The sequence below is a fragment of the Chlorocebus sabaeus genome, chromosome 6 (genome assembly GCF_047675955.1).
Source record: "Chlorocebus sabaeus isolate Y175 chromosome 6, mChlSab1.0.hap1, whole genome shotgun sequence".
Taxonomy (NCBI): domain Eukaryota; kingdom Metazoa; phylum Chordata; class Mammalia; order Primates; family Cercopithecidae; genus Chlorocebus; species Chlorocebus sabaeus.
In genome coordinates, this window is record NC_132909.1 from 54,920,466 (window position 1) to 54,934,824 (window position 14,359).

A 14,359-nucleotide genomic window follows, 5' to 3' on the forward strand; every position below is an offset into this window, starting at 1 on the left:
CCAACTCCAGGCCGTCCTTCTAACCCAAGAGGTCCTGCCTCTGCCTAGAGCCTTCCATGGCTCCCCAGGGTCCTCTGTGATCGGCCATAGTGGTATAATGATTCCGTGTGCAATAACCCTGGTTCAAATCTTGACGCCACCGCTCACCTCCTTCAGCCCTGTGGGAACTTGCTGCTTAACAGCTCTGGTTTTCACCCGATTCTCTTACCTGAGAAATGGAGATAATAATAACACGGACTTCACCGGGGTGTGGGGAGCGCCAGGAGAGGCCATGCGTGTAATGTTATCCGGGCGGCAAGCTTATATTTAGGTCTATGAAAATAGAAGCTGTCAGTGGCTCTACTTTCAGAAGAAAGTGTCTTTCTTCCTGCTTAAACCTCTGTCCCTGACGGTCCCTACCAATCTCTCTGGTCGACCCCAACACACTAGGAGGACAGACACAGGCTCCGGACTCCACTAAGTGAGTACGTATCTGTGTGTGTCGGGGGTTGGCCATGGGAAGTGGAGATCGAAGCGCCCTTGGAAAAAATGACCTTTGGCTGAGCCTCAAGGGATGAGCAGGAGGAGGTCACAGCCAGAGAAGGGAGGTGGGGGGCGGTGGGAGTGGGGGTGGGGGCCGCACTGTGGACAGAATCTCGAGGCATTCGGGTCCCTGATTTGGGGAAGTGAAAACAGGCCATCTGGTCTGAGATGAGCTTGGTGAGTGTGCTGGGCCGATCATAGAGGGCCCTGGGGAGCCATGGAAGGCTCTAGGCAGAGGCAGGAGCTCTTGCGTTAGGACAGTCTGGAGTTGGGATCCTGCCAACCAGCACTTACCAGTAGACACCCCACCATGAGATTGTGTCTGCAGATGATTGAGCAAATAGGCTCCCCAGTCAAGTGTCCCGGGTTTGAGTCTCAGTCCCACCACTGCGCGATGGGGATAAATGGCTTACCCTCTTGGTACCTCTGTTCCATTGACAGAGGCCCCACAGAATGAGGACACTCCCCCAGCATCCTGCCAGTAGATTTACTGAGCACTTACTGTGTGCTGGTGCTTTGAATAGTCCCAATTTACAGATGAGCAAACTGAGCTGCTCGTCCAGGGAGAAGCCAGGACTCGGGCTCAGGTCTGTCCGGCTGCCTCCGTGGACACTTCCAGTCCCAGAATGGTGACACCTCGGGGCTCCTCTCACAACATCAAAAGGGCCAGCTTGAGCTGCGGCTAATCAGAGCCTGGCCGCCCCACACGCCACCTCCCTGAGGCTCCGAGAGAAGGGACTTGCCTACAGTCAGGCAGCAAAAGAAGGTAGCCGGTGACCTCCAGGCCTGAAAGACCGCAAGTTCCATGCTCCTCAGCACACAATAGATGCTTTAAAGTCAGAGGACTTGGTCAGGTGCAGTGGCTTAAGCCTGTAATCCCAGCACTTTGGGAGGCTGAAGCGGGCGGATCACCTGAGGTCAGGAGTTCGAGACAGCCTGATCAATATGGTGAAACCCTGTCTCTACTAAAATACAAAAATTAGCCAGGTGTGGTGGTGGGCATCTGTAATCCTAGCTGCTTTGGAGGCTAAGACAGGATAATTGCTTGAACCCGGGAGGTGGAGGTTGCAGTAAGCCAAGATGGTGCCACTGCACTCCAGCCTAGGCAACAGAGTGAGACTCCATCTCAAAAAATTTAAAAAATAGGCCATGCACAGTGGCTCACGCCTGTAATCCCAGCACTTTGGGAGGCTGAGGTGGGTGGATCACGAGGTCAGGAGTTTGGAACCAGCCTGGCCAACATAGTGAAACCCTCTCTCTACTAAAAATACAAAAATTAGCCTGGCATGGTGGCACATGCCTGTAATCCCAGCTACTCGGGAGGTTGAGGCGGGAGAATCGCTCAAATCCAGGAGGCGGAGGTTGCAGTGAGCCGAGATTGTGCCCCTGCACTCCAGCCTGGGCAACAGAGTGAGACTCCATTTCAATAAATAAATAAATAAATAAATAAATAAAGTCAGAGCACTTTACAGATGCCCTGGGGACACTGGCAGAGGAGAAGGCTGAGGCCTGGGTTATGGGCTCTTAGCATTTCCCAGTGGGATGTGGCACAGAGTAGATGCTTCATAAACGTTTAGAATCTGAAGACCCACTGCGCACAGCCCCGCACCAAAAGCCTCAGGTATGCTGTGATCTCATTGGATCCTATCTTGGCCTCATGAGTTGGGTGCTGTCATCAGTTCATTTTACAGAGGGGAAAACTGAGGCTGAATCCTCGGCTGAGGGTGCACAGGCAAGGCAGTTATAATAAAAGCTGGTGATATTTTTAGCGCAGATCACCAACCCACAGTATAGGTGTTCTCAGTATCATCATTTTACGAACGAGGAAAGAAGTTTCCAGGTTAATTAAGCCATTTGTCGAGATCTCATGGGTGCACCTGCTGTGTAGCTCAAGCGTGATGGACCCTGGGGGTGCCCCACTTCTGATCTCAGGCTGCTCTCTCTCCACACCAGCTGTGTCTCCCCGCTAACCACGCTAGTGAGTCCAGATTGTAGACTAACCCAAATCAGCAGATAGTCACTGAGTCCCCCCAAGTCCCAGATGCTACCCTGCGCTGGCAACTAGGGTTTGACGCCTCACCCTAACCATCATTAAAACCCAGACCCCAGCCAGAGCTGTGATTGTGCCCGCTGTGTGGACTGCGTTGTCAGGGAGTGAGCGCCCCATCTTCGGGAGAATCCAAGCAGGACCGCCATGGAGGAAGGTCAATATTCAGGTAGGAGGACTCTCTGGTTCTAACACTGGCAGAAGCAATGACCCTTACCTACTGCCTTTCACCCAGGAGAGAAGGGGGGTTCCCCAGTCCCTCTCTGGGAAAGAGGTGAATTTCTAAGAAAGGGACTGGTATGAGTAAGGAGGTGAGGCTGGACTGACTTTCCTGGCGCAGAGCCAGGAAGGAGTGGAAAATTGAGGGCCCCTCCTTTTTCTGACTCAACACCCTCCTAACAAAAAAAGAAAAACAAAGAGAAAAAGAACAAACGGCTCCAGCTAGGGAGCTGAGAGCCCAATAGAGTCAGAGGCCAAGTAGAACAGGAACTTGGAACAAGTAGAATTTAGCATAATGAATCCTCCAAGCCGGGGTGAGTGCAGAAGGCCTGGGGCTTGGGGTGGGACATCCAGATAGACCTTTGGGTGGGGCCTGGGAGAGCTTTGGAGGTCTGGCTGTTGGATGACACCTGGGAAAGCCGCTGGGGAGTGGCTCTGATGTTGGGGAAGAACTGGGACTCAGTGTCCTGGGTTTAGGGAAGGGATCCGGGTTGGGGACAGGTGCAGAGGTATAAGGGTGGGCGCTGGGGGTCAGAGGGGAAGGAAAAAGCAGGACCTGGTCTTCTGGAAGTGAGGCTGGGGGCCTGGCATTGGTTGTGGGGGCTGAGGGAATCTTAGCTCTTGGTCCCAGATCTGTCTCTGTGGACAGTGACCCAGATCGAAGTCAGGTAAGGAAGCTGCACAAATGGAGCTAGGGGTCCACTGAGACCCTCTGCTTCAGTGTGGGCTCTGGACAGGCTCCCAGGTTGTCGGGGGCTCTGGGCAATGGGGAGACGGACAGGGCCAGTGTCCAGCTTCGCCCTGCACCCAGAGTCAGTCCCTCCACCCCCGGCAGAGATCGAGGAGCTTCCCAGGAAGCGGTGTTGCAGGCGCGGGACTCAGATCGTGCTGCTGGGGCTGCTGACCGCTGCTCTGTGGGCCGGGCTGCTGACTCTCCTTCTCCTGTGGCGTGAGGACATCCCCAGCCCCATGTGGTCCCCCCAACTCATGGGGCTCTTCTGTGTTCCCTCTCACACCCCCATCTCAGAGCCTGGGGAGCCCAACGCACCTCTGAAAGCCCAATTTTCCCATCCTTCCTCCCACCTGGACACTGCCAGCCCTTTCCCATGCCCCCCCCTCCAAAGCCTGTCACCCCCCACCCAGCATGCCTATCCTCCATCCTTTCAGCACCTCCACAGCTTATACCCAAGACCTCCTTCCCCAGCTGGGACATGGGGTGCAGGCAGGTGGGGGTACTGACAATCCCCACTCTCCACTCCTCTTCTCTCCCCCTCCCCAGACTGGGACACCACACAGAATCTAAAACAGCTGGAAGACAGGGCTGCCCAGAACGGTATGAAGGGGTCAAGGTGGAGGTGGGTGGGAGTGAGGGTTAGGACGCCCAGGTCTCATCCTGCTCCTCTCTGAGCCTCAGTGTCCCCTCACTAAGGAACTGAGGGTCAGCCTAACTTGCTCCCTGTCCTAGGGAAGGCGGGGAACCAGGGAATCTTGGAAAAGTGCCTGATAGCATCTTAATACAGATGCTCTTCTGCTTGCAATGGAGTTATGTCCCCATAAGCCCATAGTACATTAAAAATAGTGTAAGTTAAAACTGTGTGGCTGGCTGAAGGCTTTGGCTCCCCACCATTCCCCAGCGTTGCAAGAGAAGTAAGGTTTCCTCTAAATGCATATTGGTTTCAGACCATTGTAAAGTCGAGCCATTGTAACTCGAGCTATTGTAAGTTGAGCCACTGTAAGTTGGGCAGCCTTAAGCATCTATAGCGTAAGGAGTTTGTAACTGCTTTGTGCCTCCATTTCCTCATCTGTAAAATGGGCATAATTTTAGTGCCATGAGACAGAAACAAGCTCTAAGATTTGTGAAGTGTTCTGATAGTTGCCTACTGCTTTTATAGTTAATGCTGGGTGAGGAACAGGTACACAGGTTCGTTATATTCTTACATATACCTTCCTGAGTATACTCCTCCTGCCCCAGTAAATGAACAAACAGTAACAGCAGTTGCTGTGACTATGTGAGAGGGTCCCTGAGCCTGAGGCATGGGCGGGGTCCAAGGACCTGCCTTTGAGGTTCCTGGGATATCTCTTCTCTCCCGCCGCTCCAGTCTCGCAAGTTTCCAAGAACTTGGAAAGACAGCACGGTGACCAGATGGCGCAGAAATCCCAGTGTGAGTGACCCCTGGAGTGAGGGTTGCAGGGGGAAAGGCGAGGGGGTCTTGGATGACTTCCTGGACCCAGAGCATTAAGACTCACTGTACCCCACCCCCAACGCCCGGGAACTGCAAACTGAGCAGGTGGCTCTAAGAACCCAGGCAGAAGCCAGGGGATGGGTGGGGGTAGATGGGGGAGACAGTGAGGACCTGCTGACCACGAAGCCCCCTCCCCTGCAAACAGCCACTCAGATTTGGCAGGACCTGGAGGAACTTCGAGCTGAACAACAGAGATTGAAATCTCAGGGTGAGAGACTGGGATCGGGGGTATGGAACCAGATTGAGTGGGAAGGAGGGAGTGTCTCAGAGCCCTGGGGAACCGTGAGGCTGGGGGGGCCAGGCTTGGTGGGTGCCCTCGGCCTGTACACATCCTCCCTGAGACCAGCCCTGCGCTCCTACGCACAACAGACTCGGAGCTGTCCTGGAACCTGAACGGGCTTCAAGCAGATCTGAGCAGCTTCAAGTCCCAGGGTGAGGCTTGGGAGAGGATGGAGCAGTGGGGGAGGGAACGGACAAGGAGGGGACCTGCCAGTCGGTCTCTGAGCACCGCCCCCTGTCGCATCCCCAAGAATTGAACCAGAGGAACGCAGCTTCAGATTTGCTGGAAAGACTCCGAGAGGAGGTGACGAAGCTACGGATGGAGCTGCAGGTGTCCAACGGTGAGTGTGTGAGTCTCGGCTCAGGATGGCGCGGGACCGCACCAGGGGCTCCGGTGTGTTGGCAAACGTGAATGACGGCACGCGTATGTGACGTGAGGCAGTATGTCTATACATTTGTGTGACCCCAGTGTCATCACGGGGACATAAAGATATAAGCGCAGGGTAGGGAGTGTGCTTGGATGCGAGGCAGAAGTGTGCGTGACGACAGAAATAGGACTAAGTTTCCGATGGGGCAGGACACATGGGGCATACATAAAACACCCCTTATTTTTTTTTAAGAGAAGGGTTCTTGGCCAGGCGCGGTGGCTCACGCCTGTTATCCCAGCATTTTGAGAGGCCAAGGTGGGTGGATCACGTGAGGTCAGGAGCTCGAGACCAGCCTGACCAACATGGTGAAACCCCATCTCTACTAAAAATACAAAAATTAAGCTGGTGCGGTGGCTCACGCCTGTAATCCCAGTACTTTGGGAGGCTGAGGCGGGTGGATCACGAGGTCAGGAGGTCAGGCTAACATGGTGAAACCCCGTATCTACTAAAAATACACACACACACACACACAAAATAGCCGGACGTAGTGGTGGGCGCCTGTAGTCCCAGCTGCTTGGGAGGCTGAGGCAGGAGAATGGCGTGAACCCGGGAGGCGGAGCTTGCAGTGAGCTGAGATTGTGCCACTGCACTCCAGCCTGGGCGACAGAGCAAGACGCCATCTCAAAAAACAAACCAACAACAACAACAACAAAAATACAAACATAAGCTAGGCACGGTGGCTAACGCCTGTAATCCCAGCACTTTGGGAGGTCAAGACGGTGGATTATTTGAGGTCAGGAGTTCGAGACCAGTCTGACCAACATGATGAAATCCCCATCTCTAATAAGACTACAAAAATTAGCTGGGTGTAATGGCACGCGCCTGTAGTCCCAGCTACTCAGGAGGCTGAGACAGGAGAATTGCTTGAACCCGGGAGGTGGAGATTGCAGTGAGCTGAGATCGCACCACTGCACTCCAGGATGGCAACAGAGCGAGACTCCATCTCAATAAAAATTTTAAAAAAATTAGCCAGGCGTGGTGGTGGACATTCGTAATCCCTACTTGGGAGGCTGAGGCACAAGAATCGCTTGAACCTGGGAGGCGGAGGTTGCAGTGAGCTGAGATCATGTTCTCTTTGCACCAATGCACTCCAGCCTGGGCAACAAAATGAGACTCTGTCTAAAAAAAAAAAAAAAGGTGGAGTCTTGCTCTTTTGCCCAGGCTGAAATGCAGTGGTGCAATCATAGCTTACTACAGCCTCCAACTCCTGGGCTCAAGCGATCCTCCCACCTCAGCTTCCAGAGTAGCTGAGACTACAAGTGTGTGCCACCACACCAGGCTAATTGTTTTATTTTCCTGTAGCCACGGGGTCTCCCTATGTTACCCAGGTTGGTCTTGAACTCCTGGATTCCAGCGATCCTTCTGCCTCAGTCTCCCAAAGTGCTGGGATTACAGGCATGAGTCATTGCACCTGGCCCTAGCTAAGTTTTTTTATTTTTTGTAGCAACAAGATCTTGCTATGTTGCCCAGGCTGTTCCCGAACTCCTGGGCTCCAGCAATGCTGAGATTACAGGCATGAGCCATCTTGCCTGGCAGGAACGCCCTTTCTGATTCCAACTGAATCCTTTCACAGATTTGGAGGCTCCTACAATTTTTTTTCTCTTCTGGGTTAAAGCAGTCCAGTGTTGACCCTAGCTGGGATCTCCCTGCTGTTGTCCTCTGCCTGATGTGCCCCAGTGAGGAGTCATTAGTAGGATTCCCACGCACACGGCCCTCCTGGTAGATTGTCTGACCAGGTCAGGGAGCCGGACAGGGGTACTGTCTGCCGTGATGGGACAATGGAGATGGTGACCTCTTTCCCAGGGGTGGCAGTAATGGAGGCAGTGTTGACCCCAGGAGGCTAGCAGGCTGCAGAGAGAGCAGACATTCAGTCACTGTACCCTTAAGGTGGGGTAGAGACCAGGTGCACTGGCTCACGCCTGTAATCCCAGCACTTTGGGAGGCCGAGGCAGGAGGATCACCTGAGTCCAGGAGTTTGAGACCAGCCTAGGCAACACAGCCAAATCCTGCCTCAACAAAACAAATGAAAAAATTAGCCAGATGTGGTGATGTGTACCTGTAGTCTCATCTACTCGGGAGGCTGAGGTGGGAGGATCACTTGAGCCCAGGAGTTTGAGGCTGCGGTGAGCTAGGATTGAGCCGCTGCACTCCAGCCTGGGTAACAGAGTAGGACCTTGCCTCTAAAGAAAAAAAAAATTTAATGCGAGGTAGGAACCGGGGTTTTACAGCCCTGCCATTCCCCCAACCAATGCCCCCACCCTTGATTTTTGGTCTTTGACCTCTGGGAAGCCCCAGCTGTCCTAACTGGGGCAGAGAAGAGGAAGTTTCTGTGCTTGGTGTGACGGAGTCCCGTCCCCTGGGATGTGAAGTGGCTTTGGGAATCCCAGCCAGAAACCTCAGTGTAGTCCCTCAGGGAGAGGCATAGGGGAAGAGTACTCTGGACCACGACTACTTCTGACAGGTCACCTCCTAATTCTTCTGCAGTCCCTGAAGTTTCCCCTAAATCCAGCCCCACAGCCTGGGATCTGAGCCCGGCTCTGAGGTTGTCTCTGGGTGACTGTGTAACAACCAACCAAGACACCTCCCCCTGAAGTTTTCTTTAAGGGCTCAGAAACGTCCTCTTCCTGGTTTGGGAGGTTTGGGTTTTTCTTGTTGTTGTTGTTGTTGTTGTTGTTGTTGTTGTAGTTTTGAGACAGGGCCTGGTTCTGTCACCAAGGCTGGAGCGCAGTGGCACAATCATGGCTCACTACAGCCTCAAACTCCTGGGGTCAAGTGATCCTCTCATCTTGGCCTCCCAAATCACTGGGATTACAAGTACGAGCCACTGCACCTGGCCACCTCTTCCTGTTTTAACACCGCACCTCCAGAGGACTGAGCACTGGTTACCATTGCATGGGTGAGAAGCAATCCGACTCAAGCTACTGCAGACCCTAAGCCCCTTAGAAGAATCTGACCACTTGAGGGTGGGCGCAGTGGCTCATGCCTGTAATCCCAGCATTTTGGGAGGCCGAGGCAGGAGGATCACTTGAGCCCAGGAGTTTGAGACTGGCCTGGGTAACGTGATAAGACCCTGCCCCTTAAAGAAAAAAAAAAAAAATCTGTGGTTGGGCACGGTGGCTCATGCCTGTAATCCCAGCACTTTGTGAGGCCGAGGCAGGTAGATCACCTGAGGTCAGGAGTTCGAGACCAGCCTGACTAACATGGTGAAACCCCGTCTCTACTAAAAATACAAAACTTAGCCGAGCGTGGTAGTGGACGCCTGTAGTCCCAACTACTCGGGAGGCTGAGGCAGGAGAATCGCTTGAACCCAGGAGGCGGAGGTTGCAGTGAGCTGAGATAGCACCACTGCACTCCAGCCTGGGAGACAGAGCAAGACTCTGTCTCAAAACAAAACAAAACACATCTGACCACATGTAGTGGAACCCTCCCTGTACATCACTATAGGAAAACCGACTTTCTTAAAGTGGATTTTTGCTGTGTGGCCCAGGCTAGTTTCAAACTCCTGGGCTCAAGCGATCCTCCTGCCTCAGCCTCCCAAGTAGCTGGGATTACAGCTACACACCACTGCTGAAAATCTATTTTGAAGCAAGAAAGATTTGATCCAGTAAGAGTGGGTTTAACCTCCCACCTGGGAGGTGATCGCAACAATGTCAGGGAGTCTCCTTGGGGTGGAGGGAAGGGGAGAAAGAGACCATATTGAGGGATTGTGGGACCTAGTCTTACAATCCCATTGGCTCTTCTGACCAAAGCCTCCCACTGGAAGAAAATCATTTCAATTTCCCAGACATTGACTAGGAGTGCTGGTTTGGGGGGTCCTGCCAGGGATGATGACCAGGGCTGTTGGTGGGGATGGTGCTTGGGGAAAGTAATCGCTGGTGGACTTGGCCACAGCACTGGTTTCGCTGTTAGTGCTGGTGATGACATGGTTGGTGTGGTTGGTAAAGATGGTGTTGGCTGTGGTGTGGGTGGTGGAGATAAGTCACTGCTGGTGGTGGGTGCCTCTGGTAATGATATCAGTGATTAAGGTGTCGCTGACTTTGGAAGCGTCTGTTGGTGGTTGAAGTGCTGCTGGCCATGAGGTGTCTGTCATGATGTGGTTGGTGGCTGAGGCACTGTTGGCCATGAGGTGTTTGTGCTGATGATGGTAGTTGAAGTGTTGTTGGATATGAATGTGTTTGTGGTGACAGTGATGGTGGCTGACTTGCTGCTGACCATGGTGCTGGTGATTGAAGTACTGCTGGCCATGGATGTATTGATGGTAATGGTGTCAGCAGTTGAAGCACTGATGGTCAAGAGTGTATTTATAATGATGGTGTTGGTGGTTGAACTGCTTCTGGCCATGAGGTGTTTGTGGTGACTTTGGCATCAGCTGAGGTGTTGCTAACCATGAGGTGTTGATGGCGATAGTGTTAGTGATTGGCGTTCTGCTGGCTGTAAGGCGTTTGTGGTGACAGTGTTAGTGGTTTACGTGTTGTTGGATATGAATGCATACATGGCAATGATGTTGGTAGTTGATGTGTTGTTGGACATGAATGTGTTTGTGGCGATGGTGTTGGTAGTTGATGTCTTAATGGGTATGAATGTGTTTGTGATGATGATGTTGGCAGTTGATGTGTTGATGGATGTGAATATGTTCGTGGTGCTGGTGTTGGTAGTTGATGTGTTGATGGACATGAATGTGTTCATGGCACTGGTGTTGGTAGTTGATGTGCTGACGGACGTGAATGTGTTCGTGGTGTTGGTGTTGGTATCTGATGTGTTGATTGACGTGAAGCTGTTCGTGGCGCTGGTGTTGGTAGTTGATGTGCTGACGGATGTGAATGTGTTCGTGGCGATGGTGTTGGTAGTTGATGTGTTGATGGACGTGAATGTGTTCGTGGCGATGGTGTTGGTAGCTGATGTGTTGATGGACGTGAATGTGTTTGTGGTGATGGTGTTGGTAGTCGATGTGCTGATGGACGTGAATGCATTTGTGGTGATAGTGCTGGTGGTTGAGATGCTTCTAGTTGTGAGGTATTTGTGGTGACAGTGTTTGCGGTTGCAGTGTTGCTGGCTGTGGAACTGGTGATATGGGCATGGTGTTGGTGACTGGGGTGTTGCTGGCTATGGGTGTATTTATGGTGATGATAATAGTTGTTGAGGAGGTGTTTGTGGAGATGATGTTGGTGACTGATGCTCAGCTGGCTGTGAGGCATTTGTGATGATGGTGTTGGTGGCATTTTTGGCCATGTGCTATTTGTGGTGCTAGTGTTGGTGGTTGAAGTGCTGCTGGCATGAGGCGTTTGAGGTGATGAGGGTGGTCAAAGTGCTGTTGACGATGGTGCTTGTGGCTGAGGTGTTGCTGGCTGTGGAACTGGTGATGTGGTGGTAATGTTGGGGATCGAAGTGTTGCTAGCCATGGATGGATTTATGCTGATGTTGGTGGCAGTTGAGGCACTTCTAACTATGAGGTGTTGATGGCAATGGTGTTAGTGATTGCTGCTCTGCTCACTGTGAAGCATTTGTGGTGATGGGATTTGTGGCCGAGGTGCTGCTGACTGTGGAGCTGGTGATGTGGTCATGGCGTTGGTGATTGAAGAGTTCCCAAGCCATGCTGGATTTAAGGTGATGAGAATGACAACTGAAGGGCTTCTGGCCATGGTGGTGCTTGTGGCGATGGTGGTTGAAGTGTTGTTGGACATGAATGCATTTCTGGTCATGGTGTTGATGGTTGAGGGGCTTCTAGCTGTGAGGTGTCTGTGGTGATGACGGTGGTTGAACTATTGTTGGATATGAATGTATTTGTGGTCATGATGTTGATGGTTCAAGGGTTTCTAGCTGTGAGTTGTCTGTGGTGATGACGGTGGTTGAAATATTATTGGGCCAGGTGCGGTGGCTCATGCCTGTAATCCCAGCACTTTGGGAGGCTGAGGCAGGCAGATCACCTGAGGTCAGGAGTTCGAGACCAGCCTGACCAACATAGTGAAACCCCGCCTCTACCAAAAATACAAAAATTAGCAGGGCATGGTGGTGGGCACCTGTAATCCCAGCTACTCAGGATACTGAGGCAGGAGAACCACTTGAACCCGGGAGGCAGAGCTTGCAGTGAGCCAAGATCACGCCTCTGCACTCCAGCCTGGGCGACAGAGCGAGACTCTGTCTCAAAAAAAAAAAAAAAAGAAAAAGAAATATTATTGGTCATGAGTGTGTTTGTGGCCATGGTGTTGATGGTGAGGGACCTCTAGCTGTGAGGTGTCTGTGGTGATAACGGTGGTTGAAGTGTTGCTGGATGTGAATGCGTTTGTGGTGATGGTGCTGGTGGTTGAGGAACCTCTAGCTGGGAGGTGTCTGTGGTGATGACGGTGGTTGAAGTGTTGTTGGACGAGAGTGTGTTTGTGGCATGGTGTGGTGTTGACCATGTTGGACCTGAATGTGTGGTGACGGCGTTGGTGCTTGTATTGCTTCTGGCCATGAGGTGTTTGTGGAGATGCTGACGGTGGTTGAGGTGTTGATGGTCGACACCGTGCTCTGCTAACCGTGAAGGTGTTTGTGGCCACAGTGGCTGAGGTGCTTCTGCTATGGAACTGGTCGGCATCACAGCTCCAGCAAAGAACACAACCCAGGAGGCCGTCTGTTAGGCCCTGGGGTGCGTCTGCTTTTAGCCGGGACCCCAGGAGTGGCCCTAGGAGAGGCACCGCCACCTACTCTGCCCAGGGTGCCCATGGCACCTCCCTTGGCACCACCCCAAGCCTTTTCTCCACCCCAGGCTTTGTGTGCAACACGTGCCCTGAAAAGTGGATCAATTTCCAACGGAAGTGCTACTACTTCGGCAAGGGCACCAAGCAGTGGCTCCACGCCCGGTACGCCTGTGAGGACATGGAAGGGCAGCTGGTCAGCATCCACAGCCCGGAGGAGCAGGTGGGCCCAGGCTCCGCAGAGGTGGTGGGCAGCACGGCGAAGGTGGGGGGACCGCTGCCCCACTCTACCCAACCTCTCGAAGTGGGCTGGAAGGCCCCGGGCACATGTCTCCAGTCCTCCAGCCCTGTCCTGCCCCCCAGGACTTCCTGACCAAGCATGCCAGCCACACCATCTCCTGGATTGGCCTTCGGAACTTGAACCTGAAGGGGGAGTTTATCTGGGTGGACGGGAGCCCCGTGGACTACAGGTGAGGAGGGGTCTCTGGGATCCAGGGGAGGAGGCAGAAATACTGTGGAGGGAGGAGCTCCCTGAATAAACTGCACCGGGAAATGGGTGAGGGCTCAGAGAGAAGGGTCTCTAGGGTGCAGGGGAGGAGGACGCCCGTGGGGGTGGGAGGGCCTGGCCAAGGCTTCTCTGGCCTGGAGGAGGAGATAGAGAGGAAGGGGCACAGATTAGAAGGGTGAGTCTTGGCCAGGCAGGGTGGCTCTTGCCTGTCATCCCAGCACGATGGGAGGCCGAGGTGGGTGGATCACCTGCCAGGAGTTCAAGACCAGCCTGGTCAACATGGCGAAACCCCTCTCTACTAAAAATACAAAAATTAGCCAGACACGGTAGCGGGCGCCTGTAATCCCAGCTATCTGGGAGGCTGAGGCAGGAGAATCACTTGAACCCAGGAGGTGGAGGTTGCAGTGAGCCGAGATCACGCACTGCACTCCAGCCTGGGCGATAGAGTGATTCTGTCTGAACAACAACAACAAAAATAAATAAAATAAGGGTGAGTCTTGGGCTGCAGGGTATGGGGCACCAAAATGAAGTACAGGTCCCCAGGCACAGACTCAGGACGGGGAACCTGGGGTGAGAAGGGAGGGTGCAGACTCAGAGGGCTGTGTCCAGGCTGCCGGGAACTGGGCCCTTTCTCCCTGCTCCATTCCCTGACCCCAAAGCCTTTTGCTCCAGCAACTGGGCTCCAGGGCAGCCCACCAACCAGAGCCATGGCAAGGACTGCGTGATGATGCGGGGCTCCGGCCACTGGAACAACGCCTTCTGTGACCGTAAGCTGGGCTCCTGGGTGTGCGACCGCATGGCCACGTGTGCGCCGCCAGCCAATGAAGGTTCCGCAGAGTCCCTGGGACCTGAATCAAGACCCGGGCCCTGACGGCCGCCTGTCCGCCCCCTCTGCCCCTCTCCACGCTTGAGCATGGACACAGCCAGGGGTAGAGCGAGACCCTGAAGACCCCCAACCACGGCCTAAACGCCTCTTTGTGGCTGAAAGATCCCCGTGACATTTTCTGCCACCCAAACAGAGGCAGCTGATACATCTCCGGCTCCTCTGCGGCCCCTGCCTTCCCAGGAATGGCCCCCAACAGCATCCTCTCCACATGGGAGTGCCCCCAAACACCACCCTCTCCAGATGTAGCCCCAGGACCTCAGCACCCCAGGACCTCAGTACCCCAGCTCAGGTGGCGAGTCCTCCTGTCCAGCCTGCATCAATAAAATGGGGCAATGATGGCCCCCACATTTGTCTCCTTCTTGGAGGCCTGGCTGGCTCTGGTCTCTGGGTATGGCACGTGGCAGCTGGGAATTCCAGAGTCTGATGCCTGAGACCACCTTTGAAGGCTGGGACATCAGATCTTTGTCCGGGCGTGGTGGCTCATGCCTGTAATTCCAGCACTTTGGGAGGCCAAGGCAGGCGAATCATCTGAGGTCAGGAGTTCGAGACCAGC

The 14,359-nt window shown here is 53.6% G+C and overlaps 1 protein-coding gene across 3 annotated transcripts; it reads left to right on the forward strand.

Annotated features, from left to right (window-relative positions):
• The first annotated feature begins 270 nt into the window (after nt 1–270).
• Nucleotides 271–14,165, forward strand: FCER2 (Fc epsilon receptor II). 3 transcript variants are annotated; one of them, XM_007995075.3, is made up of 11 exons: nt 271–464; nt 2,625–2,738; nt 3,624–3,737; nt 4,068–4,121; nt 4,888–4,950; nt 5,177–5,239; nt 5,401–5,463; nt 5,562–5,651; nt 12,484–12,635; nt 12,776–12,882; nt 13,593–14,165. In XM_007995075.3, exons 2-11 carry the CDS (start codon nt 2,717–2,719, stop codon nt 13,789–13,791), a joined length of 927 nt encoding a protein of 308 aa, XP_007993266.3. In that variant the 5' UTR covers nt 271–464; nt 2,625–2,716; the 3' UTR covers nt 13,792–14,165. The 3 variants fall into 3 exon arrangements, with proteins under 3 accessions (XP_007993266.3, XP_007993267.3, XP_037850285.2); XM_007995076.3 differs by having other exon boundaries at nt 271–460; XM_037994357.2 differs by lacking the exons at nt 271–464; nt 2,625–2,738 and adding an exon at nt 2,874–3,102.
• The last annotated feature ends 194 nt before the right edge of the window (nt 14,166–14,359 follow it).